Here is a 27,283-nt window from a genome sequence, read left to right as displayed (position 1 = left end):
CAGGAGCGGCTACACGAGCTGTCCCGGACCTTCTGCGCAACCGAGATTGTGAGTGTTGCGGGGGTCATTTGACATCGAGTGGCGAGGAGCTTGAGGGAACGCTACCTCAGAGCTTTCGGGTGCATGGCGGGGCAGTCCTCACAGGTCTTGGAGTTGTGTTCCCTCTTGAAGCGCTACAGACTAACCAAGTGTGGGTCTCTCCCAGATATCTACCTAGGAGAGGCACCACATGGTTTGAAACCCTTAGGTTTCTTTGGGGAATAAATTCTCAAAAAGAGTCACCAAAAAGTTGTGAAAAAGCCAGTGAAAAAGTTACTGAAGGATAGCTGTTCAAAGATCAGAACGAATTGGTGCAGAAATAAAAGAACTGACATCAGCATGCTGGGTTTGCGCCGATATAGGCACTGCACACGTCACTTCCGGCACGAAGCACAACACCACCACCTACCCGCATGCAGGGGCACTGCACAAAAATGTCAGGATCCAGTCGGACACCTGGGGAAAATTCTAGTGTAAGGAGTCTGCTGCTAGAAGTCTCTATCAAATAAGTTCATGCAATGTCTTATCGCTGTTTCCATGTCGATGAAAGATAATTGCCTAAAACGGAATTCAGAAAAATAGAAATTACAAATTTTGGGCAAGAATGTAAACCAATGGTCCCAGGAATGATAGTCCACTGAACTGGACACCCATCTACTTCCTAGAGTTGTCTAGGAATATAGGAGCTATATTTGATAACGATCTCTCCTTCAAGCAGCAGATAATATCTGAAGCCTCATCTTGTTTTGGCATAGTGAAAACTTCTAAGAAAAATCATCACATATCTTCCTTTCACAGCTAGGAAAGGGTGGTCGATGTCCTCAATAGACTAGTCTAAGCTTACATGCTTTTTTCTAAGCATACTTTACAATCTTACTGTAAATCTACAAAATGTCGCTGCCCCACTCTTGCTCAATCTTTCTAGAAAGAGCTCTATTTCACCTAAATTAGCCAATTTACACTGGCTTCCAGTAGGGAAAAAAGTATTACATTTCAGATCCTTTATCTTACTCACACATCCATCCACAAAATGGGCCCTAGTAGTCTCCAAATGCTGATTACGCCTTACTCTACTTTAAGATTTTTTCACACTGCCCTCCTTCTTCCTCCTAAGTATCACCTGAATTGCATTCTTACTCTGGATCCTTGAAAAAGCATATAACTTGGCTATTTAGACCGTCCCAGTTCCTGGGCTAAAGTCACCTGATCTGCTGCTCCTAATCTACAGCCGAGAAGTCAATTTCCTTGGGCGCTGTCATGCTTTATAAATTATTACACTATAGTTAAAACACTGCTTTAATGTCTTCCCCAAAGTGTTGTGTCAACTAAAAACTCTCTCTTTATTAAACAGCATGTTCTCAGAATCTTTTAAAATGGCCACATTACACCCTTATGAAAAAAATACCTTATGCATAGATAAATCAAACTAATACTTAGTGACCTGTACAAAATCTCCTGTGACAGGTCAATGTGATTGAAAAAAACACCTTGAAGCTGCAAAACTCCTTCATCTAAAATTATAGACTACTGGTACCTTATTAATATGGTTTTGACAAAGGGTGCAGCAGCAAAACCACCACAGTGAAAACATGCCTCTTGTCCTCCTGCATCTTACTGTGCCTCTCGATACAGTAGAAAAAACGTGAATGTGCTTCAAGGGCAGCGTTTCAGGCTGGTTCTCTTCATTCCTTAACAACCATAAACAACTGACTTACATGCCCCGGAGTGTCTAGATGGACAAGTCCACCATCTTCATTCACCAATATGCAGATGGTACTTAACTTTTCCTGAAAAATCAGTTCCACCATTGAATATAAATATATTCAAATCCTCCAGGACTGTAGGGTGGTTAAATTTCTTGGTCTTAACCAAGAAAAGATCCAAGTCATTCTATACAGAGTTGTATGAGGTTACAACGCATGCTTTTACCCCGCATGGCGTTACAACTCAATTTGTTACCCCGACTTGTTGTCGGGGGTACGCTGGAGTTTGGAATAGTATAATTTACTATTCCAACTCCAGTCTGTGCAACAGTAGGGAAGGTGTTGGAGTTAAATCCAACACCTTATATTCCCTACAGCAAGCCAGTTTCGTTGTAATAGCATGCGGGGTAAAGGCATGCATTGTAATGCATGCGTTGTAACAGCTGTTTCCCTTATACGGACAATGCAAATCAAGTTTGAACACAGCATGGCACTTTGAAGTGTAAGTAAAAGCCTTCAGACCAAATCTCTACCAAACAGAAACATGTCTGGGCTTTTAAATTGATCAACATCTTACTATGAATGACTGCATCGAACATTCTCTAAAAAGTGTGCGCTGCACTCTGATCTGTAAAAAAATATATTTATATATTATTATTAAAACCATTCCCGAACTTCAAAGACTTCTGCTTAGTGGTTCCATCACCAGTGGTCTCAAGCACATACTGTGGAAATACAGCATTAATTGGACTATCACATCTCAAAGCTGGGTTACATTCAGCCACAAAAATGCTGACTAGAAAGTAAATGTTTGATCACATCACTCCTGGGCATAAGAGTTCTTCTATGGGTTTCGCGTGAAGCCTGAATCAATTTTAAATGGGCCTTTAACACCTTGGAGGCGTTTCACTGTCAACATCCACCATACCACGCATCATCCCAGAAGATCTTTGTGAACCAAATATATTTTTCAGGGGCTCCTGCAATGCTGTGGAACTCTGTTCCTAAAAAACTCACGGGACAAGAGAACTTGCTTCAGTTTAGAATGAAACAAGTCTCTCCTGTTCAATCATGATCTTGGTGACTAATCATAAGCCACCTCACCTCTTGGTAATGTCTAAATTTCTTTCTCCATTTGATCTACAAGAGACTCTATATTTAATTTCTCTGCAGTTCAAACTCTTCTACCCCTTTTAAAAGTTATTCCCTCTCTTCATCTTTTCCTTTGGGTTTAACAAAGTTGTACACTGCATTGCAAAGAAAAACTCATTTCTTCACAGCTGTTATAATGTGAACTGCTCTACTCTTCTTGAGAGAAAAGCAAAATAAATATATAAAAATGTAACATTTCTTAAGAAGAGGATTAAAGCGACTTCGTTCCTCATCTGTACGTCTTCATCTTCACCAGAAAAAGCAAAGAACAAATTCAAACGCTCATCCATGGCTTTAAATACAGAACTTTAATTTTATTATAATAATATTAAAATAGCTACTATTCGAGGGCTTCAAAACCTGCACAACTTCTGACAAAATCCATGTGGATTAAGGTTTATTGTTCTGAAGGAGAAAACGGGGAATCATACATAATAAATATTGAACAATTGATGACTTCCTTCATCATGTGCGTTTTGTCTTTCTCCTAGCAGCCGGGTCTCCCCTGCAGGTGCAGAGGTTCCCTTTGGGTTAGCCCTTTAATTCCATTACATTGGGGTGCACACCTAGTGTGCATACTCTTGATGGAGAGTGCATAGGGCCACCTGCACTGTGCAGGAGAGCGTGAGCCCAAGGAGGGTGTGATGGAGCCGAACGGTGCCTACCGAGTGTAACATGTTAAAAGCAGCATTTCAGGGATAGGCTGCTGAGGAGTCAAGTAGATAGTTGTTATACTGCAAGCTATAAACACCAAGGGAGTGTGCCTTAGTTATCCTCTAGAGGGCAGTTTAGGGTACTGCAAAGCCTCTATCTCCAAACCTCCCACAATGGGAGTGTTAAATGGCACATTCAAAGAAGATGGCTTCCTCGTGGATACATTTGTTGAGTGCCTGCCTTATGTGGAAGGAATCCTCAAACACTTGCTGCAAATCGAGAAAGGGCAGTAGTTCCACCAAGATCTCCCTAGTTGAGATCAATTCCTAAACTCCACATCACTCTACAGAAACAGAAGATGAATGGAGGATGGGCTTGTCTCTTCTGGCCTGTCACATCTACTCTACACTGACAAGTCGATGAAAGACCTACAATGTACTTCAAATTCAGAGAAGTGTCTGATATTATTCAGTATGTAAACCTCAGATGACAGCCTTTGGGCTGCTGGAGTGGAGAGGGAACAGTGAAAGTCTTGTTTCACCCATCAACTACTACTGCAACTGTAAAAGGTTGGGCGGAATACTGGCGCTTATGAGGCCATGGTCTGGTCTGACGATTAGTGTCCATAAAGGGCACCTGAAAGGTAAAACAAATCATAACATATGTAGGCTGTCTCTTACAGCTGCCAGGTGACCTCCATCAACAGGTTTTCCACAGTGCGATAACTGTTGCTTTCATGTAACAATGACAAATACTTACAGTTCTGTACACTAAAAAAATACATACATTTTTGTTTCAATTTGGGCAAAAACTTATCTTAAACGTGTTTCTAAAACTTTAATTCATTCATATTTCCTATCTGAGGAAATCTGATCTTAAATAACTTTTTAAAACGTCAATTGTTTCACTTTTTGCTTTTAACTGTAGAATACATTTAATGTTCTTGTTAGGAGCAGCATCTTTGCATTTGCCGTCTTTCAGCTATGGGGACGAGAGACCAGCTCAAATGTGGTGTCCCGAGGTTCAGTGCACTGTCAATGTGCTAACTTATGCAAACACAGGTAGCTCCAACCCCCGCTTTGGTGTACCTTTAGTCACAAAATGTGCAGTTCCAAAACATACAGTTGCTCAAGCTTAAATGCCAAAAATGGCCTTTTCTTCCATTGCCAGTGCCTTCAACAACAGGGGAAGGGGAAACACAACAAATAAAAAATAGCAACTTTAAAAAACAAGGAATTATAGTTTCTACATTTGCAATTTCCTTTAAGTATATTACAAGCGTTGACTGTACACAGCCTGAAACGGCTTTAAAGGCCTTCACACTATTTACATGAGTATGCGGTCAGCGGAAATCCATCCTTGCTCTTCACCGCATCTCAAAGGCGCATGTTTATGTTTCTTTGCTTAAATATATATTTATATATATTTATATGTAGTAAAGTTCTTCTTTTGCTAGTCATTTGGTTTAGCAGCATTCTGAGAGTACATGACCAGCGTGGGAGGTTGAGGCAGCCCCCCCACAAGCTGGTGGTTAGCAGCTGCTGTTCTTGAATTCCCCATTCTCTGTGATGGAAAGCTTGGTGGGGTTGGTTGGCGAGACTCCGTTGCGCACCTGGACGCTGTAGCGCTCCTTCACCTGTGTCAGGGCGCTCATCAGCCGCGTGTTCGCTGAATCCAGGGACACGATTCTCTTCTCCTGCAAGAAACACAGAAAAAGATGATCAGATAAGCTGGAGATCTGGTAAAGTGTCAATCTTCAAGGACAGTACAGGTTATCATAGGAAAGCCCAAATTCTGCAAGACCTCCACAAATTTGGCAACTAGAGACTGATCTACCTGGGCGCAGTATGCTTCTCTTTATAATCTTCTATGTCATTCTTCCTCTCAGGGTTAACTCTGTTCTAAACAGGAATGCCACCAGTCTGAAAGGTCTTTTACCAACAACTATACAAATTGTCCCAACCTACAGCCTGCCGAATAACTAACCACTTTTTGCAAAATTGGCCTCAAGTTCTGACAATACCATTATTATGAATTTGCAACATATTGTTGATTGGTTATAGACCACAAGTGTCTTGTTGCCTCAATGCCTGAGGCAGGTGCTGTCTACATTTGTGGGCAACAGGTCAAAAACCACCACTTCATCTGCCATCAACGTCCTGACTAGTGTTCTTGAGTAGGAATTCAAAGGTATCCTTACTTTGAAGCTGATGCAGTGAGGATGGTCTAGTAAAAGCAAATGTAGTCCCTCCTACAGTGCAAGCTATTCACACAGGTGTTTCTTCACCCTCGGTCCTCTAGCACAACTTCCTAGAGACTGATGGAACGTCTTCCCACAACGAGGATACAGGAGCACTTCTGCACACAATGAAGTTAAAGTAATTTGAAAGTCAGAAAACAGAATCTGTGGGATGAGGCATTTCTGGAAAGTACTATAAGGCATGGGGAAGGGGTAACTCCTCCAGAACCCCATATTGAAGAGGGTCCACAAGATCTCAGAGGAGATGGAAGGGTCTGAGGCAACCCATCGAATCAGTCCATACTCTAAATTGCACTAATGCTGCCACATAAAGCGTGTAATGTGCAGTATCAAGCCACTGGTTGATTTGCTGGGGACAATTCTCCACTGACACCAATGTGCTGTCAGCACAGAGATGCTGGGAGCCTCAAAGGCAAAAAAGAAAACAGCAAAGGGTGTAGTCCATGGACAGAACAAAAACACCCCTTCCTTGTATTGGAAGAATCTTGTGCTACATCAATCTACTGTAGTCTCTCTCACTGACCTTCTCCCCACTCATTCCCCCTAGTTTGCTGGCAGTGTCACTCTTTTGACACTTTTAAATCTCCTGTATTTGACACCATGACCTACACAATCCTCATTCACCATCTTCAAGTTACTGGTATTGGAGGCTCTGTGCTGCAGTGCTTCAGTTCATTTCGTGCAGACTAAGTATACAGCCTTTAATTTACATCTGATCCCTAGATTAATGGTCTGTGGCATACCCAGGGCTTGGCACTGGAGACAAGTCTTTGTACCATCCATGATGAACCAATGGCATGGCAGATGTGGTCTCATTACTTCCATTTTCACACTTTCACTGACGATAGCTATACCATTTGTTTGGATAGCGACCTGGGTAAATCCTCAGCTGGCAGCAGGCTGTTTTTGTTATCAGAGCCTGGATTAAGCCAGTGGCTGTTCATCCGGACCCGGAACTCTTCCTAACATATGTCATGTTAGTTAACGGCAGCACACAACAAGGGGCCACACATTCTGGCCCAAGGAATTAGCGATTTGTACTAAACAAGTCAAATTAGTAAATCAGATTTGAAGCTTATCTGCAACTGGGTCCTCAGATTTTTCTTGCTGCTTCGTGTGATTCTTCTATTTGCAGCAACTTGATGTTTCCCTGATTCACTCCAGAAGGTAAGATCTCTGCAGCTGTAGATTACGGCAATGGGCCACACTTTGGTCATGCTATAGGCCTTCTGTCCAGCCAGTTTGTAGATTATAGAGAATTCTGTAAAATGCCTAATCGTGGGTGTGCATAAGTTTGCACCTGCCACAATACCATCTTAAGTGGTGTTGGCTTCCCGTGTCAGCCATTAAATCATTTGTGTTTTACATTGCCTATAAATCTCATATTCAACTTTTGAAACCTTGCGATCTGCCCACCATGGTTTGCTGATATTGCAGGCAAAGGAAAAAGGTTGTGTAGTGACTGTTTGGTCATATAAACCCACTTATGGCCCTTGTTGTAATATTGCAGTGGTTGCACTGAATTATCTATTGAAACAATCACGGAAAAGGAGATAGGCACCAAGCAACTTGTTAAGACAGTGATGAGGAAGTAGTCCAGGAGACCAAGCAACTCGTGAAGACTGTGATGAGCTAGTGGTCCAGGAGTAAGTGTTCAGTTTCAGACTTACACCTTACTTACATATAAATGGGGAATTCCCACACACATTTCCACCTTCTTGTTCCACCTTCTTCCCCAATTCTAGATTCTGATCATACCGATTCACGTAATTTGTTTTCTTGTTTCTTTGCAAACTTAATTATCGACTTGCAGTTATTGAATCTCAAGATGTAGCAATTTTAGTAAAAAAAGAAAAGGCCACTAAATAATAAAATTAATGCAGATGCAGACTACTAAAACACACCACCCAAACACACCACCAATCCCCCTTCCTATGAACGTAATCTTGAAAACCATTAAAAAACAATACTTACTTACCCTGTAAACATCTGTCTGTAGTGTGTAGTGCTATAGATTCACATTAATTGCATACTCCTGACATACAGTGTTGCCCTTGGATATTGCAACTTGTTTTTCTTCAAAGAAACTTCGATTCACAGGATATTGTGTGGCTCCTTCCTTAGTCCACAATGCGTATGGGTATCGATTTCATCTTAGATTGTTTTTCACTCAGCAAGTGAAAGGTAGAAGTAGAGTGTAAAAGTAACATGATATGCCCTATGTATTGTAAGTAGGCAAATATTGTGTAATTAAGAAATCGTACTCTCATTGCCAGCTTCTGGAGAGGAAGGTGGGCGTACGTGAATCTATAGCACAACACGCTACAAGCAGATACTTATACTGGGTAAGAGTTTCCATTCGTAGCATGTGTGGCTGTAGATACAAATATTTTGCATCGTCTGTAAAGCACTTTCCTCATAGTAGTGGCTAGCAGGTAGATAATGCAGATGCTTGAAATAGGGATCATAACATAGTCTGGTCAACCACTGCCCATTGACAAGCTAGTACATCTACACAGTATACTTTTTGAATAAATGTGTTGACCTTGCAATGCCCGCCTTAGAAACAGAGTGACCTTTTAAGGGTTTAGCAAAAGCAACAAAATGCTGGTTGATCATGCAGAAAGACTTAATTCTGAGAATATAATACATGAGCGTCTGCTTAATGCCTAAGATGTGTAACGCTCTTACCGCTACGGAATTAGGATATGAAAAGAATATGGGCAGCTCAGTAGTCTAGTTAATGTGAAAAGGTGAGTCTACCTTAGATAAAAACCCTGGATTGATTTGAAGGACTACTTTGTCTTTGTGCCTCTGAATGAATGGATATTAAATAGTAAGAGATTGTAACTCGCTTATGTGCCTGAGCCAAGTTATAGCTGCAAGAAAAGCAACCTTCCAGTAAAGGAACTGTAAGTTGCAGGATCAGAGAGGTTCAAAATGTCACCCTAAGTGCCACATTAAGAGTTCCACATTAAGGTTACAGACTGGTGCTGGAGGTGTTCTTGGGGGAATTACAAGTCTCTAGATTCCCTCCATGAACGTCTTGACAACAGGTTACCTGAAAAGGGACGAGTGTTCACTGTCCTGCATGTATGTAGCTACAGCTGCTAATTACAGGCACTGATGGGCCGTTGGGCACTGCAGTGCCGACCTGACGAAGAGCAGCCCTATGATGAAACATGACACCCATCTGGACGTGTGAAGGCATTCAGGTCTGTTCACTCGAATCCCTCTAGTCAACCCTCCAGTCCCGACCAACAGCTTTATACCTTACCCTTTGAGTAACCGCACCCTTCTTGCTTGTTACAATGAAGTATGAGAAATAGACACCTGGATGCACTGGCTGTATTGTGCCCTTTTGAAGAAGCACTGTGACCTCTTCTTGCAAGAGAGCGAGATGGTTATGGCTGAGGGTGTGGTGGTATGTTGGGTGGCGTGGTGAGGGATTCTAAGCAGTAGCTCTGCTAAACCACTGCTAAAGCACACTGATCGGGCTCCAATGGACTTTGCTATCTCTTGATTTACTCTATTATCTCATCGACTTGGGAATCAAAGACATTTTACAATTGACTAGGATGTTCAGAGGGTGTCGCTGGACCTCCGGTATAAACCCTAGGTGCAAATCCATGCACAGTGGTGGTGAACGGTGCTGGTGTTGACACTTGAGAAGCAGTAATGATGTGTCCAATGTGCAACAGATATTTGCGTTAGACTTATGTTCTCTTCCACGACTAGCTCCTCACCCCTATTCTGGTATGTCTAAAGGAGGTGGTATACTAAAGCCACCATTTCCGCACAGTGATGATGATTTGCCATTGAATGATTGCGCTGACTGCAACATGCTTGCCAGCAGCGTTGATACTCTTACGCTCACTATGGAGCTTAGGAGGGGCCTGATGTAAAAAGAGTCCTTAGGAGAGGCCTTAAACCTTTTCTATACCTGTGGCAAGACCACCTTGGTTCTGATCGGGTCTTTAAAGTAGTCAGAGGCGGATTTAAGCATGCCCCTGAGCACTGGAAGAAATTGGACAATGTGGTCTGTCTTGGAAAGGGCCTCCACCAAAGCTTCCTCATTCAGTAGGATACACATGTTTAGGGTGGTGGTGGGCTGCCCTCTGAATGACTGCATAATATGCATTGGTATCATCAACGGAGACGATTTGCCTGGGTATAGCTCAATGTCTGGACTGTTTGCCGGGTTGTCCCAGGTGTCATTCCCGTCCCCCATTTCATTAAGTTGGTCATAATGGTATAATGGTATCCCTTACCACAAGGGCTACCTGAGAGACAGCAAGAATGGACTGATTTTTTATGAGATTATGGTAGAGGTGGAAGGGGTGGTGAATATGGCCATTGTGGTGGTGGTGGAAATAGAGGAAGACGGATGAATGCTTGGGTGTGGGAGGCTGTGAAGAGGGTTTATGGCTTTGTCTTTATGCCTCTTATGCACCGGCAACCTAGGTGCATCAAAGGCAAGTTATTCCTTAAAAAGTTGTTCTCTACTTCTTGTGAATCATTGGCAAGGTGGTCAATGGATTTCCAGGCTACTGCTTAGCAGAGTACTTGCCAATCTCTTGATGTTTTAACAGCCACATTTGCCTAGTGTTGAGTTCCTCCGCTAGTCTCAAACATAGGGGCCTCGGACTCCTCTGACCTAAGCGCATGGGTTAGAATGTGCTCTTGGCATCGATTTTGGCTCTAAATGGGGAGGCTCGGCGCCCTACAGTTGAGCAGGTTTTGAAGAGTGATTCCTCTCACAGAGACTCGTCACGGAGCTCGAAGTGAGACCAGAACTGACCGGACCAGCGCAATCATGAGGGAATGTATTTCAGTCCACGTCGGCCAGGCTGGGGTCCAAATGGGCAATGCCTGCTGGGAGCTGTACTGCCTGGAAAATGGTATCCAGCCGGACGGACAGATGCCCAGCGACAAGACCATTGGGGGCGGCGACGACTCCTTCAACACCTTCTTCAGCGAGACGGGGCCGGGAAACACGTGCCCAGGGCTGTCTTTGTGGACCAGTGTCATTGATGAAGTTAGGACTGGGACATACCGCCAGCTCTTCCACCCAGAGCAGCTTATAAGTGGCAAGGAAGATGAGGCCAATAATTACGCCCGTGGGCATTACACCATCGGCAAGGAGATCACTGATCAAGTGCTGGCCAGAATGCGAAAGCTGGCTGACCAGTGTACCGCCCTTCAAGGATTTTTCGTCTTTCATAGCTTTGGTGGAGGCACTGGCACCGGCTTCACATCCCTGCTGATGAAGCGGCTTTCTGTAGATTATGGCAAGAAGTCAAAGCTAGAATTTGCCATCTACCCAGCTCCCCAAGTGTCAACTGCTGTAGTCGAAACCTACAACTCCATCCTGACAACTCACACCACCCTGGAGCATTCGGACTGTGCTTTCATGGTGGACAACGAAGCAATGTATGACATCTGCCGCAGGAACCTGGACATTGAGCGTCCCACCTATACCAACCTCAACCGCTTGATAAGTCAGATTGTGTCATCCATTACAGCCTCCCTTTGGTTCGATGGTGCCCTCAATGTTGACCTCACAGAGTTCCAGACCAACTTGGTGCCCTATCCCCATATCCACTTCCCCCTGGCCACCTATGCCCCAGTCATCTCGGCAGAAAAAGCCTACCACGAGCAGCTTTCAGTCGCTGAGATCACCAATGCTTGCTTTGAGCCAGCAAACCAGATGGTTAAATGTGACCCACGCCACGGTAAGTACATGGCTTGCTGCCAACGTGTTGCCCAAAGATGTAAATGCTGCGATTGCAGCAATAAAGACCAAGCGCAGTATTCAGTTTGTGGACTGGTGCCCAACTGGCTTTAAAGTTGGTATTAACTACCAGCCTCCCACTGTGGTGCCTGGTGGAGATCTGGCCAAGGTGCAGCATGCTATGTGCATGTTGAGCAACACCACAGCCATCGCTGAGGCACGGGCTCGCTTGGACCAGAAGTTTGACCTGATGTATGCAAAGCATGCCTTTATCCACTGGTATGTGGGTGAGGAGATGGAGGAAGGAGGAAGGAGCGTTCTCGGAGGTGCCGGAGGACATGGCTGCCCTGGAGAAGGATTATGAAGAGGTGGGATTAGACTCTTATGAGGGAGAAGAAGATGAAGGTGAAGAGTATTAGGCGATTTTATTGTGTGGTAGATGGACAATTTTCTTTGCAGTCCTTTCATCATGAAATTAAAGTCTTTTCCAATGTTAAAAAAAGTCTACTTTTTTTTTGTCAGGAGCTTGGTTGGCTCCAAAGCCTTTTCTCAATAATAATCGGAGCCAGAGTACAGCAATGGACCGGAGGCTGAGGCCTTTCTTTGGCCTGCTCAGGGCTCGACGCCCACGGGACCGGTGCTCTGCCTCAGTGTGACGACATTTGAGTGGGCAGGGCTTCGCCCCATGGCTCAGCACTGGCGTACTACTCACTACACCATCCACATCATGACATAAAGCTTCTTCTAAGAAAACCAAATTATAATGTCCAAGCCCAACACTAGATGGCAGCATTACGTAAATCATGTGTATCCTTCTGAAAAACACTAACCTGTAGAGAGGCATTGATTAGATATTCAACTTGATTCCAGAATCATCTGGCGTAAAGACTCCCCTGTAGTCCACTTTCTGGGATAGTAACAATAGCACACAAGGAACAGGAAAGCTTTTCACTAGATATGTGCTCGATCATCTCTCTGCCTAGCGGAAGACTTCTCTTCCTCCTTCAAGGCAGTTGGCTACCATGTTAATAGTTGAATACATTAAATTAAATTTGGAGGATTAATCGAGTTAGCTTGAAGTAGACAACGAAACAAAGTAATTTTAGAAACTGCACTACCACAGCTTAGACTGCTGTGGATGGCTTTCAACTCTCTTAACCAAATTAATTTAGAAGGCTCCCTAAACTTTCCAATACAAAAAAAACATAAAAGACAGGAGATGGAAGGCAAATGGAGCCTTTCTTCTCAAGGTATGGTGCCCAAACATGGCAGGCAAGGCACAGAAAGTGAAATTGAGAGACAAGTGGAACTGGGGACATTTCTCTTTCTATGCATAGTCAGAAAACAAGATATCAGTAAAAATAGCGCTCCGTCACCTGCACCAGAGAGCAAGAGTTACAGCACATGAGATAGAAGTGCTATAGTAGGCACAGGTGGAGACTGGAAGATGAGTGTAAAAAGCTGGAAATCAATCCAGGCCCTGCTCAGGAACACATTCCAGCTCAGGGAGTCCTGTTCCCTGCCTGGAAAACCCAGGCCTCTTCCATTAAAAAAAAAAAATGTTGTTGTAATTTTCATGATTTAATAAAACAGCTTAAAGCACACGTTACTACTTGTGTAACAATATATCTGTAAGAGACATTAGTTAGTGATAGATTCCTTACCTTAGAATAATCCCCAGGCGTCAGACTGGATCCGGAAAGTTTTTCTAGCAGTACCCCTGGCGTCAGTAAGTGGCGTTGTGTGGCTCCGCATCCGTCGCTGGCGTAGTAAGCGCCGAGATGACATCACGGTGACTACTTAGGCGCCACCCACGCGTGCTGACGACAGTTCTGTACACAACTTTCCACGCCAGGAACGCAAATCCATGCAAGAAATGGACCACTGGTGGCAAGAAACTAGGGCCCTGAAAGGGATGACCTTAACCCTAGAAATCAGGTTGCAGAACGAGGAGAAGGGGTGGGGCGGTAAGGAATCTATCACTAACTAATGTCTCTTACAAATATATTGTTACACAAGTAGTAAATTGTGCATCTGAAAGAGACACGTTAGGGATAGATTCCTTACCTTAGAATAGATACCACAGCAATACCAACCCCAGTGGTGGGTCTGCAAACAAGATTACACCACAAAGTCACGGAGAACAAAACGGCCAAAGAAGCCGTCTCTCCGGACTTAACTGTCAAGGCAGTAATGTTTGGTAAACGTGTGCAGCGAGGCCCACGTAGCTGCCTGACAAATGTCCTGCAAGGGGACGCCGCGTCCCAAGGCAGTAGTGGCTGTCGTTGCCCTGGTAGAATGGGCACGCAGCCCCACAGGAGGCTCCTTCTTAGCCAACGAGTAACAGGCCTTGATGCACAGCCCGACCTCTTTTGGCGCCCACATAGCCAACAAAGATCTGGTCATCCACCCGGAACGGTCGTGTGCGCTGCAGGTAGAACGACAGTGCACGTTTTGGGTCCAGACGGTGAAGCCTCTTCCTCTTTCGAAGGATGCGGAGGTGGAAAGAAAGTGGGCAAAGTGATAGTCTGCCCGATGTGGAAGGGCGTGACAACCTTTGGTAGGAAAGATGGACGGGTCCTTAAAACCACCTTGTCCGGATGAACAGAAAGGAAAGGAGGTTTGGAAGAAAGAGCCTGGAGCTCACTCACTCTTCTGGCAGAGGTGATAGCTACCAGGAAGGCTGTTTTGAGAGTGAGAAGACGCAAAGGACAGGTATGAAGGAGCTCGAATGGAGCGCACATCAGATATGTCCAGACAAGGTTTAAGCCCCATTTAGGCATTATGAATGGCACGGGAGGAAACGTGTGCGTAATGCCTTTGAGGAAACGGCTAACAACCGGGGACTTAAAAAGAGAAGGCTAATCTGGAAACCGTAAAAAGGCGGAGATGGCCGAAAGATAACCTTTGACAGTGCTCAGACCAGAGCCCTGCTGGGCCAAAGAAAGAAGGAACAGAAGGACCGCAGAAAGAGGGGCAGAAAGGGGATCCACTGCCTTAGCTGCGCACCATGCCACAAACTTATTCCACCTGCAGGCGTATATCGTCTTAGTGGAGGGACGCCTGGCTGCCAGAATGACATCACAGACTTCGGTAGGAAGATCAAAAGCTGTTAACTGTCGCCGCTCAATCTCCACGCATGGAGGTGGAGGCTGGACAGGTTCGGGTGGAGGACCGTCCCCTGCTGCTGCGACAGAAGATCCTCCCGAAGAGGCAGTCGGGTCAGGGGGTCGATCGCCATGCTGAGTAGCTCAGGATACCAGTATCTTAGTGCCCAATCCGGAGCCACCAGGATGACTTGGGCCCGGTCGCGCCGAATCTTCTTCAATACTCTGGGCAGAAGTGGTATAGGCGGAAAGGCGTACAACAGACCGCAACTCCACTCGTGACGAAAAGCGTCGCTGAGCGAGGGCAGCCTTGGAAATTCCAATGCGCAGGACTAATGATATTGCGCGTTCTCTTCGGTGGCGAATAGATCTAACCAAGGCTCTCCCCACTGCTGAAAGAGACCTTGCACCACGTCCGAGTGCAGACGCCATTCGTGATCCATCAAGCACCGGCGGCTGAGTTCGTCCGCCCTGGCGTTCAGAGAACCTGCCAGGTGTTTAACCACCAAGGTGATGCCTTGATGTTCCAGCCATGTCCAGAGCTATAGGGTCAAGGACCCCACCCCGCCCGGTTTGTTGCAATACCACATGGCGGTGGTGTTGTCCGTGTACACCTGCACCACACTTCCCCGGACAGAGAGAAGGAATGCCTTCAATGCAAGTCGGATCGCCCGAAGCTCCAACAGATTTATATGGAGCCGGGACTCCGCCGGAGACCAGAGGCCTCTGATCTCCACCTCTCCCAAGTGGCCACCCCATCCCAGGAGGGACGCATCCGTCACCCCGGTTGGGGAAGGGAGAGGGATCTGCCATTGACCCAATCGCGATTCGTGAGCCACCACTGCAATTGCCCTGCAGTGCCCTCCGAGATCTGGACATGATCGGACAGGTCGTCCTGATTTTGCGCCCACTGGAACTTCAGGTCCCACTGCATCTGGCATGTGTCACCAACAGGATGCAGGAGGCCATCAGGCCTAGAAGCCGGAGGGTCATCCTGACTGAAACCCGGGACAGAGGCTGAAAGATCGGAATCATAGCCTGAATATCCCGGACTCGCTGCTCGGGTGGATAAAACCGAAACAGCGTCGAATCCAGAAACGCTCCGATGAAGGGGAGCTTCTGAGAGGGACTCAGGTGCGACTTCGGCACGTTGATGGAGAACCCTAGCAAATGCAGGAGGTCGGCCGTAGTCTGAAGGTGGTTGACGACTGCCTGGGGCGAACCCGCCTTCAACAACCAGTCGTCGAGGTAATGGAAGATTGAAACCCCTGACCTGCGCAGATGAGCTGCGACCACCGCCATCACTTTCGTGAACACCTGAGGGGCGCTGGTAAGGCCAAACGCGAGCACGGCAAACTGAAAATGCTCCTGGCCTACCGGGAACCGCAGGTAACGCCGGTGGGCCGGCAGGACGGGATGTGAAAATATGCATCCTGCAAGTCCAACGCTACCATCCAGTCTCCAGGGTCGAGGGCAGCCAGGATCTGAGCCAGAGTCAGCATTTTGAACTTCTCCTTCCGGAGGAAGCGATTGACGTTCCGGAGGTCCAAGATGGGTCGCAGGCCCCCTTTGTCCTTCTTGGGGACCAGAAAGTAGTGGGAACAACAACTACTCCCTACTTCGGGCCCAGGAACGCACTCGAGGGCCCCCTTGGTCAAGAGGGTCGTGACTTCCTGCTGAAGAAGTACCAAGTGATCCCCCGATATGCGGTGGCACCGAGGCGGCATGGCTGGAGGGGAGGACTGAAAGGGAGTAACCCCTGCGGATGATCTGCAACACCCACTTGTCCGAGGTGATGTCACGCCAGTGGGGGAGGTGGTGGCGGATCCTGCCACCCACCGGCGTGGGGTGCACTACAAAGCTCGGATTAGGAAGGTTTGGAGGCAGAAGCTGCCGGGGCGGAGGTGGACTGACCCCCACGCTGATTCCCAGACCCGCCCCTGCGGAAGCCGCTTCCGCACTGAGGCTGGTTCTGCACAGGCCTCCTGAAGGAACATGCCTGGGCGCCCCTGCCGTGGCCACAAAAGGAACGAAAACCAGGAGTGGCCGGGCTCTTCGCAGAAAGACCCAAGGACTTGGCCGTGGCTCGCGAGTCCTTAAAACGCTCCAGTGCACTGTCCGCCTTATCGTCAAACAGGCGTGTGCCATCAAAGGGCTTGTCCATGAGCGAGCTCTGGACATCGGGTGAGAACCCGGTAGATCGCAACCAGGCGTGGCGACGCAGCGCCACAGTCGTAGAAATCGCCCTACCCAGGGAGTCTGCGGTGTCCAAACCACACCAAATGGCGAACTTAGCCGCATCTTTACCCTCAGCAACAGCTTGGGACAGCACAGCGTGGATCTCCTCAGGACACTGAGGCAACACCTGCGCAACTGCATCCCACACCACATGGGAATAGCGGCATAATAAGCAAGCGGTGTTCACTGACCTCAGCCCCAAGCTGGCAAAGAGAACAACCTCTTACCAAACTGCTCCTTATCCGGAGGGGCCGTAGGAAAAGCACTCTGTGACGTCGAGGCTTGGATGACCAGGCTCTCAGGCATAGGATGAGTGGTCAGAAAAGCAGGGTCACCAGGTGCCGGGCGGTGACGCCTGACGACATTCTTATCCACAGGGGCCCCTGTGGATGGCCATGACCAAGTGCCCAACAAGACGTCAGTGAGGGCGTCGTTAAAGGGGAGCAGGGGCTCCGACGAAGTGGACGGTGTCTGGAGAACCTCAGTGAGGAGATTAGTTTTGAGGGCCACCGTAGGAAGATTGAGGTTGAGGACCTCTGCTGCCCGACGGAGCACCATCGTGTAGGAGGCGCCCTCCTCCTTGGTAGGCGAGGGAGAGGCAAACCCCGGGTCAGAAGAGACGTCGAGGTCGCCGGCGTCCTCCAAGTCGTCCACCCAGTCCTGCTCGGAGTCACACTGACGGGCAAGAGGGTCCTCGGGCCCCTCCCAGTCGTCCTCCACCTCTGTTGCATGGGGAACAGACCACGGTGGCAGAGCTGGAGCCGGAGAAGGAGCATACGGCGTCGGAAATGGCGCCAGCCGGGGCAGAGCCGGCGCCGTGTCCCAATGCGGATCCCAGGTAGGAACAAAATGGTCCTGGAACCGGGGCAAGGGCGGGACAAACGGCACCCACTGTGGCGCCGGAGGTGGAGCAGAGGGTGGCGCCGGGGCCGGAAGCGCTGGACCTTGTGGCGCCAGAGCCAACTGAGCAGGATCCTGTGGCGCCGAAGCATGATCTGCCGGATCCGCAGGATCCGGACACGGGACCGCAGGGCCCGAAGGCGCACCGGCGGGAGCCCGAGGCCTAAAAAGGCGGTCCAAGGTAGGAAGAAATTCTTGCACCTGTTCGGGAGTCGCCGACTGACCCGGGTAAGGCGGGTAGGCCACGAGACTCCCCTGTCCCCTTCGTCCGCATCCGAGGATCGACGGGGGGACGTCGGAGAGCGAACTCGCTTCTTCGACTTCTTTTTATGTCATCGCTTACCCGAATCCGAGGGCGAAGAATTGGAGCCCGAGGAGCGAAGACTGCGGCCCCACGAGCGTTCTCAGGAACGGTCCTGGGACCTGGAACAGCGCTGGGACGAGTGCCGGGCCTCCAGCAACTTCCGGCGCCGCTCCCTCAAGGCCTTCGAGGCCATGGCCCGACAGACCCGGCAGGACCGGGAGTCGTGGTCGGTCTCCATGCAGTAGAGGCAAACATCGTGGGGGTCCGCCACCGACATATTGCGATGGCAGGCCCCACAAGACTTAAATCCAGGCATCCCTACGTGCACCAAGGAGAAAAAAAAGACAAAAAGTCTCAAAAAAGGGTAGTCAAAAAGTGACTAAGGTAAGTGCTCTATCCGGATCTGTGCTTGCTGGCGCGGAAAAAGAAAGAACTGACATCAGCGCATGGGTGGTGCCTAAGTAGTCTCAGTGACATCATCTCGGCGCTTACGACGCCTGCGACGGACGCGGAGCCGCACAACGCCACATACTGACACGCAGGGGTACTGCTAGCAAAACATTCTGGATTCAGTCTGATGCCTGGGGATTATTCTAATGTAAGGAATCTATCACTAACGTGTCTCTTTCAGATATTCCATTCACAACTGTTGAGGTACATGGCATCTTGCTGTTTGAGCTTTCTTTGTATAGATCTGCTTCATTGTATTACTTCCATAGGCATACACGCTGTGTCTGGGACTGAACACATTAAGCAGCACTAACAATTTAAATCTCTTTTGAGATTTTGTAAGATTCAGACATTAATTATTCCAGCCTCACTTTTTTTTATTCCTGCATTGCAGTTGTGAATTCTCTCACCCACTTATTAGCACATTTAATTTGTATACTTTGAGAAACTACTGAAGCCTTATTACGGAGTTTATTTTTTCCTGCAACCCAGGGTTTGTTTCTTCCCTGAGATGTGTGGTCTTCCATCAACAGAGTTTAATATCTGGCTTCCCACATTTTCTACACGCTTTCAGCGTCCATGCTGTCATTATTCTTGTTTTTAATTTTAAATCTTACTATTATTTTCTTTGCTTTATCTTCAAACCTGTTTCCTCCCGTTTCAGTTCGCTTAGATATTTGTTATACCGACTGATATGTATATATTATGTTTTTATCAACCGCAATGGTTTTATCGGAGTTGGAAATATTTTATTTAAATAAAAATGAAATTCCTCCCAACGTTAGGAGTTCCACCTTTGGAATATTCCTGGTTAGGCTACAGGAAAACAATGAATTTTACTTATATACTGGAACACCGCGATATCGGGCTTGTGCCACAGTCTTCAAGAGACTGTCTAGCTCCTCAATAAACGAGGACCATTGTACAAGTGCTTCTTTTTGACGGCTTTTACAAGAAATTACATTTTTGTACAAGTCAGCTATTTTCTGGGACTTCTGTAGAAATGTTTCTTTTTTGGGTATTTTTGTCCACCTCCCATCTTTTTGTTCAAGTCACAAGTCAGAGCAGGTTCTGTTCAAAGTTATGAGTTTGCATGACATGTTCCAGTTACGATTTTCAACTCTGAATCCCTTCTTAATATCTGCCATGTAGATCAGAGGGTGGTCACTGATTTTAAATGTTTGTGTATTCCACAGTTACATCTATGAACAAACGTGGTAACTCACCTAGCTTCCTCACCCATTTATGCCATTCCAGATAATGAGCATAAACAATAATAAGAAGATCACTCTTGGGAAGACAGGTTTGGTGTTTTGCAGCCAAAGAAAAGGACACTACATTTTTATACATCACATAACTTTTTTTTTTACTTGCACAGAAGCCTTTCGGTCTCAGATCCAATTTAGTCTGGATGCAGTGCACCTGCCCTATCTCAAGTATGCTGGTGTTACAATCAAATCCACTGTGTTGGGTTCCACAATAAAAATCATGGTGCCTGACATCAAGTTGTGTCTGGATAGTTACGTTCATGATGTTGTGCTCGTCCTTTTCATCACTGCTCTCCATATTTACATCAAGAGACCCCTTCCGCCAACTCCTGTGAGCGGCCCGACAATCACAGGATCAACTCAAACTAGTTTGAAAGATAAAAGTTAGGTTTGATGCTTTGAACCAATCCCAGGCTCCTACGTCCTATGAGAGCTTATCCCAGCGTGGATACCACGTGGAGGAAGCCGTTCCTGGGCAGTATATCCGCTTTCGCTCACTGGAAGACATTGTGCCTTGTAGAGTCCCCTAGGAATATTAGCTGGTTGCTATGTTTGTGATTTCTTACAGATGTCTAACTTTTCATCTATAATAACCAGAACATGTTCTAGACCTCCCAGAAGGGAATTTTCAAATCAAGGGAAGGTTAGTTCACCAATTTAACCTCTCTATCTCTTCCAGGGAAACTCTATTGTACATTGTAGGCGTCCAGGTTAAATAGAGAGAGTTTACAAAATAGTGTGCCTTGGCTAAACCAGCTGTGCTGAGATGAATGCTGTGGGTGGATTCTATAAAGGCAAAAAAGGGGACTCACAAGATGCACTGAATATTTCATACCGAGGCCACTGACAAAAGTGTTTGATATCCATTCTGAGAACAGACGCCACCACCCAGGAAAATGCTTTAGCATGAGGGCAGTAATCTAATGGTGCCATTCAGAAAGTCCAGAAAACAGTGTCTGCTATTACGCTCAAGGAGGTGGTGATGGAACCCAGACTACAGGTCATGTCAAAAAGGTCAGTAAGGTCCAAGAAAAAGATAGTCAATGTACGAGAGGCAGACGTGACGCATTAAGTTATATAATGGAGGCAATGAAGGTACAGCTGCTTAGTTGGTTACATTTTGACAGAGTGCAGTGGACACATCATTCATCTGACTCTAAAATTACACTACTGGAAAGTATAGCTTGAGTGAGCACTTTGTAGCTTCTCAAGAAGAGGATTTAAGAGGATGTTCGGCTCTTTTGAATGCATAAGTTCTGGGGTTGCAGGAAGAACTGGTAGATGACGTGATCTAGGAATACAGGTTACTCACATGAGAGTCTGCTGGAGTGAGTCTTGAATAGTGAATTACAATTGAAATGCTGGGCAAAGCCAAACAGTGAGATGCTGTTTTGTTTAGAAAGAACACTGCTTAAAGGGAAATATGATGCTAATTTTGCCAGGTTATGTAGGCAAATGTGACAAAGTTGATGCTGTGCTCAGCCAGATCACAAATGTTCTACGAGGAGAAAACCCCATATGTTTCTGCAGTAAAAGCAGCCAACCCTATGCAAGAGGACTTCAAAAGAGACAAAATCCATTGCCAATAGGACTGCTGGTTGGGTGACAGCTGCAGGAACACTGGAAACTGAACTTGGGAATGCCAATGAGAGGGCATTACCTTACTTCCCACCACACCCAATTCTGCATTTCACAGGAACAGTGTGGGTGGGAACAACTCACTTTACTCAGACCGATCAAGGCAGATTTCCTCCAGATCAGCAACAGTAACAAACAATTACAACAATCACAAATTCAAGCAAGCTTCTGCAAAATGACCTTAGGTCTGGTTCTTCCCCCAACTGGCAGCAAACTTCTAAATATTATGTTCATACTTTACACCCACCTCTCCCTCAGAGAACCCCCTGCGATAAAGACGAGGACATCATGGTATTCAACTCTCCCTTTTGAAAAAAGTGAAACGACCTCCCAGAAACAGACTTCAAATTAACACTTTAAGATCTATTCAACTTGCACCTAAGTCGTTTCCTGACTTCATTGAATTTCCTGAAAGGCATCCTACATACAGAGGTGCATCTCACCAAAGGCTTATTAAAGGTATTACTCCAACCCTGATGAAAATCCACTGGCCAGCCTGACGCGCTTCAAGCCTGCCTCCTCTTTAAGATAAGCTGCATCATAGATAAGGCTACCAGAACTGGCACCACTCCATACAACTCAGAGAAGTTAACTACCCGAGGGGGACAGCAATAAACTAGAGGGCAGGTTACCAGCCTGGAAACAAAACAGATAAACCAAGAAGACAAGCCTTCACCACTTATGTTCCAAGATGTAGAACAACTACCCAGCCAACATTAGAACTCCCCAACATTTCTGCAATTCAGTAGGCAGTTCAAGACTTGCATCTTTAGAGAACAATACATCTTGACATGGTAGAATTCACAACCTACAAACAGTTTGCTCCTCTGTAAACAATGCTGAATGGTAACTTTTAGAGCACCACCCTTGTAAACCCACCTATACATACATAACTACTTCTATTTCTTATTAGGTAACAACCTTTGATGAGCTTCAGGTTTCCATGCATCGTATATTCTCACAAAGTACTTGATGCTGACTGAAACAGATCATCAACACAAAGGGTTTTTGTGCCTTCATAATGTTGGTGGCTTGTCAATAAGCAGTTTTTAACATTAACATTAAAAGTAGACTGGAGTTACCTCCAATGTAGATAGAGGATGTTCTGCAATTTTGTTACCAATTCTAGAGAATCAAGTTTGCTTTGCATGAGTGAAAACATCCTACAGGTGAAAAGATAAACGGGTACTCATCCTTTAGAAAAATTACTAAAGCACAGATGCTAGTTCTCGATTGTTGGCTAGTGAAAAATGTCAAGAAATGATCGTTATTAGCTCACAATATCAAGCTATGAATGACAAGCTAGTTTCAAACATGGAGTCTTTTTTTCTAATTCTCTGCTACCTTTTTTTTGTTCAAATTGTTTTACTAGTTTGAGAAAAAGACATACAATTAGGCATAAGAGCAACGCAGACAAAAGGAATGAGGTACAGGATACTCATGACAAAGCAATGGTTTACATATATCAGTGGTTAGGACTGAGTATCTAAGAACAGTTCAGGCGTAAAAGTGCAAAAATGTGAGCAATGTCTGCAGAATAACTAAAATGGTATACAGACTAAAGGCTCAAAAAGGGACTAACTTGCATGAGCTGAATTCGAAGGGTGGACTTTCTATCAAAGAGTGTGGCATCATTTGTATCGCCTGTATATCACCAAACAAGAAAAGAGTGGGGACCTTTTAACAGAGCTGGGTGAAACCACAATAGCCTAATCATCTTTTGTCAATCAATGTGTATTTGCACAGTGCTGCTATTCACCCGTGAGGGTATCTAGACAATCGGTTGCTGGGCTCAGTTGAAAAGTCAGGTTGAGAGTCTCTTCCTGAAGTCTGCCAGGGAATGTGATGTCTGAAGGTGGAGGGGAAATGTCGTTCCAGGACTTGGCGGCGAAGTAGTAGAAGGAAGATCCTCCAATGTGACTTCAACGGATGCACTGTGTCAGGGCGAGGGAGGAGGAGCGAAGATGTCAGGAGGGTTGAAGGAAGCTCAGGCGGTGGTTAATGTAGGCTGTTTCTTGGTTGTGGAGGACTTTGGAAGCATGTCTACATCTTGAATTAGCATCTTTTTTAGACGGGGAGCCAGTGGAGGTTCCTGCGGTGGGGGTGATGTTTTCAGTCTTCAGTTTAGCAAAACCCTCAAACTGACATGAGGTACCGTTTTTAGTGCTTAACCCTCATTGTCCCATGGCTTGAAAGCCTTGTAAAATTCCAACATTTCTTTCTCTTAGCATGCGTCTAAAAATACATCTAACTGTACATATCTGAAGTAATTAATGGCTTACTCCTTCCCTTTAGTTAGGGTTCCTTTGACACTACACCCCCCAGTCCGCCTTACAGCTGCAACTTTAGTTCAAATCGATTTTTGTGATCCAGTATTTGGTATCACATAGTTACGTAGGACTATTGAATTTCTTGATGCAGTCTATAACTTCATAATCGTAGTAAATGCTTACACCTACTTAGTAGTCAGAATCAGATGGTATGGTATGTTCAGCACCTTCTTCTTTTAAATCTTTACCAAAAAAATTCACAGCTACTTTTTTGGGGGGAACCTAGACTCTGTCTTCTTTCTAACCTATAGAACTTAACAGTGGGTCCTCTTCGTTCTGGTGACACTGAGCATCTCTGATCTTATACTATGAATATACTGCAATGAACGGCTCTCTTTCTTACACACTTGCAATGTCTGAAAGTACTTACAATGATGTACGCAGGAGAAAAGTAAGAAGAACAAGCATTGGAAAAGCCAATTGGTCTCGCCATTTAAGAGCAATGCAATCCTATTGGCTTTGCAAATGCTTTTATACAAGTGCTGTTCTGCACTGGCTAAAAGAAAAAAAAGTTTGTTGAAAGGAGTAACAGATGATCAGGTGTTTGAAACTAAAAAAATAAATGAAGATGAGAAAAAAATGACAGCGGGAGCTATAGAATAGTAAAGAAAAAAAGACAGTTGCCTGAATGCAAGTCGTGGAAGGAAACAAGTCCTCCAATCAGAACATAGTAAATAAGAAATGTTCGGAAGGCAGGACAAACAAAGGTGGTGTAGAAAACCCATTGAATAAGAAGCAGTAAAATTAAATGGACAAATTCCAGTTTTATTAAGTCACTGCTTTTGCAGAACTTTACTGTGGAGGGTGCTGCTGGGCGCTTACTAAGCTTACTAATATTAAAGAATTGTGTAAAAGCAAAAATATATTTAGGGTCTCAAAAAACACACATTGCCATAGTAACCACTTGCGTTAATGGAAGATCAAAGAAGTGATAGCCAAAATGAAGCAAAACTGTAACTCTACCTATTGTGGCATGGGGTACGGAAAGAGCTGCTGTTAAGGGCAATTTGGTGTACGTGCAAGTGACGCAAGTTGAAACACTACCTGTGCATCGATTATCTTTTCCTTCGCATCAATAACTGCTTGCATCTCAGCATGGTCCTTCTTCAACTCTTCCTCGACTGCCATAAGCCTGAAACAAAAGCAGCAAAAAGGAAATGGTTACAACAAGGACAGGAAGGACACCGGTATAGTCTAAATAAAGAACTACCACAGAGAAATACATTTACAATACAGGTGGGCAGGCCACTAAAGGCTCAAACCTGGCTCTGGCTCAGCTCGATGTTCTCTTGAAACCTGGAACCAAAAACGAGCAAAGCCTTCATGTGGTTTCTGCCCTCACTCCTAAAGTAAATCTCTCGTTTCTAGAAAGTCTCGTTACTATAACATATAATACGTGTATTTATTGAACACAGGGAGGGGCTGCCGCCTTCGGAACTGGGGAACCAGGTTCTAATCAGTGACTCTGCTTATTGCTCTTGTGATTTTCGGCAAATCATTTGATTGCCTGATGCCTAAGAAGCTCTCAAAAATGTGTAATGTAGCCTGGTTCTATTGCAAGGTGTTAATGCCTTTGAGCAGAGTCTGCGCTATATATAAAAACTGCAAAAAACACAAAACCACAGAGTACTGATGTAGCTACTCAAAGATTTAAAGACAAGGCGTTACATTTGGAGAAAGAAAGATACCCATCTAGTGATGAATTGTGTAACCAGGAAACGAAGCACCGATCTCTGCTTCTATACCTGATCAAATTGTGTCATCTTAGGCAATTCTCTTATTTCACTGTGCCTCTTTTTCCTTTCATATCACGTTATGAGAGCAGGGGGTCCTTGGTGTCTGCGTTTTTACTCAATTTACCAGAAGCATGAGAGGTCCACCGGTAACCACCAGATGAACAACCAGGATCCCATTTTGAGCGACATTAATAGGAAGTATAATCCCCAGGACTTGGACAGTAGAGCCAGCAAGATGGACTCGAGGCCTTATTTAGAGTCTGGCAGATGCCAGGTATCTGCCAAAAAACAGTGGATAGCCCATCCGCCCTATTTAGAGTGCACACAGTGCCTACACACTCTAAATCGGGAGGCGGCGACATCTGCTGCTTTCTGGCAGATATCACGACCCACCAGACTTAAAATCAGGTCCTCAAAGCTGACTGAGTGCAACAAGGCTCTTACTAGAGGTGCCCTTTTGCATTTAGCTGCAGAAGATGCGACTCAGATGTCAGCCTTCTTCAAGCTAAAACCACTGAGGTGTATGGACTTCCCACCTCAATTTGATAATGACAACTAGGACAACATATCCAGCGGAAGAACTGCTAGAATCAGCATTTTGAAAAGGTGCACAGACCTGAACAGTCAATTGAAATAAAGCTGAAGGATTCCAATAAACACTTGGAAAAGTTTTGTTCATGCTGTAGTTATGAGTAGATGTTTAGTACTCAACGTGTGGCTTTAAATGATAAATACAAACAGGTATGGAATAAGTGAAAAAACAGGGTCAACATTTTATGATCAGGATAAGATGGTCTTTCTGAATGGTTTCTCGGGCCAGGTCATAAGCCGAGAATCTCTTTTTAAATTTAAAGTTACATATATTCGTTGAGTTTACATATAAACAGAATGTTTTGTGCCTATATTTATATGGCGTGGGCTGTATAACAACCATATCAACTGACAATGTGATAGCCAAACGAGTACACGTTTTAAGTGACAGCTATGGCCTGTTGGAGGTTCCAGTTAAGGGGCAGAGTGTAAGCATCTGCTCTTACATGCATATAGTTATGTGAATGTTAAAGCTCATGTTGTTGGACCTGCTGTTCATGCAGTGTTTTTTTCAACACACTAATTTTTCACATTGTCAAGTAAAGCACTCATGTCGACTACTTGTCCTTGGGAGAGAGAGTAAGAGCCCGCCCTCTTTCTCTATTCATTATAGTGCAAAGTTCTACTAAAGAAAATGTAAGCCGGGTGGTGAACTACCAGGAATGTTGAGGATAAGTCAGCCAGGGGTTTTGCTGAGATATTCTTTCTTGAATTTACAGAAGCATCTGCCACTTACATGATGCAGCATTACTGCTCGGATTAGGTAATGTGAAAGCAGAAAGGTACCATAAGCAGCTGCTGGCAGCATGACTCCTGCAGTATTACTTGCAGTGCCAAAGTATCACTGGGAATGCACTCTGAGTACTAGCGGCTTTGTGATTTCAGCCTTCTCATGACACTTCTTGGGCTTGGAAGACATGGTGGATGACACCTACAGAAGACTCTTTGGCCTGCTCTCCCCAAGAGAAGTACAGTGGCAGTGCCTTATGCTGAGATGGGACAACCAGACAGCCATCATGTGAAGGCAGATCATGGTTTTAATTAAGTTCTTTTTAGATAGCTCCAATACCAAAAGTAGTAAAAGAATAGTGCTTGTTAACCCCTTGCGTGCGCATGACGGAACCACGCCGTCATGAGCCACGGGCAGCATGTGCTCATGACGGAGTGGTTCCGTCATGC

The 27,283-nt window shown here is 45.5% G+C and overlaps 1 protein-coding gene and 1 pseudogene across 8 annotated transcripts in view; one reads left to right on the top strand and one right to left on the bottom strand.

Annotated features, from left to right (window-relative positions):
• Positions 1-3,183: 3,183 nt before the first annotated feature.
• RASAL2 (RAS protein activator like 2) overlaps positions 3,184-27,283 on the bottom strand; it is an 891,981-nt gene continuing 867,881 nt past the window's right edge. For all 8 annotated transcript variants that reach the window (XM_085601613.1, XM_085601610.1, XM_085601612.1 and 5 more), the window contains 2 exons: positions 24,822-24,909; positions 3,184-5,244 (listed from right to left, as the gene is read on the bottom strand). In XM_085601613.1, coding sequence (XP_085457739.1) covers positions 5,080-5,244; positions 24,822-24,909 — 253 coding nt within the window. In that variant the 3' untranslated portion in view covers positions 3,184-5,079. The remainder of the gene's footprint in view (positions 5,245-24,821; positions 24,910-27,283) is intronic.
• Positions 10,592-11,961, top strand: LOC146833756 (tubulin alpha chain pseudogene; annotated as a pseudogene).

The sequence above is a fragment of the Triturus cristatus genome, chromosome 4_2 (assembly GCF_964204655.1).
Source record: "Triturus cristatus chromosome 4_2, aTriCri1.1, whole genome shotgun sequence".
Classification (NCBI taxonomy): domain Eukaryota; kingdom Metazoa; phylum Chordata; class Amphibia; order Caudata; family Salamandridae; genus Triturus; species Triturus cristatus.
The sequence above is the reverse complement of the archived record's forward strand: the minus strand, read 5'-3'. Positions and strand labels throughout refer to the sequence as shown.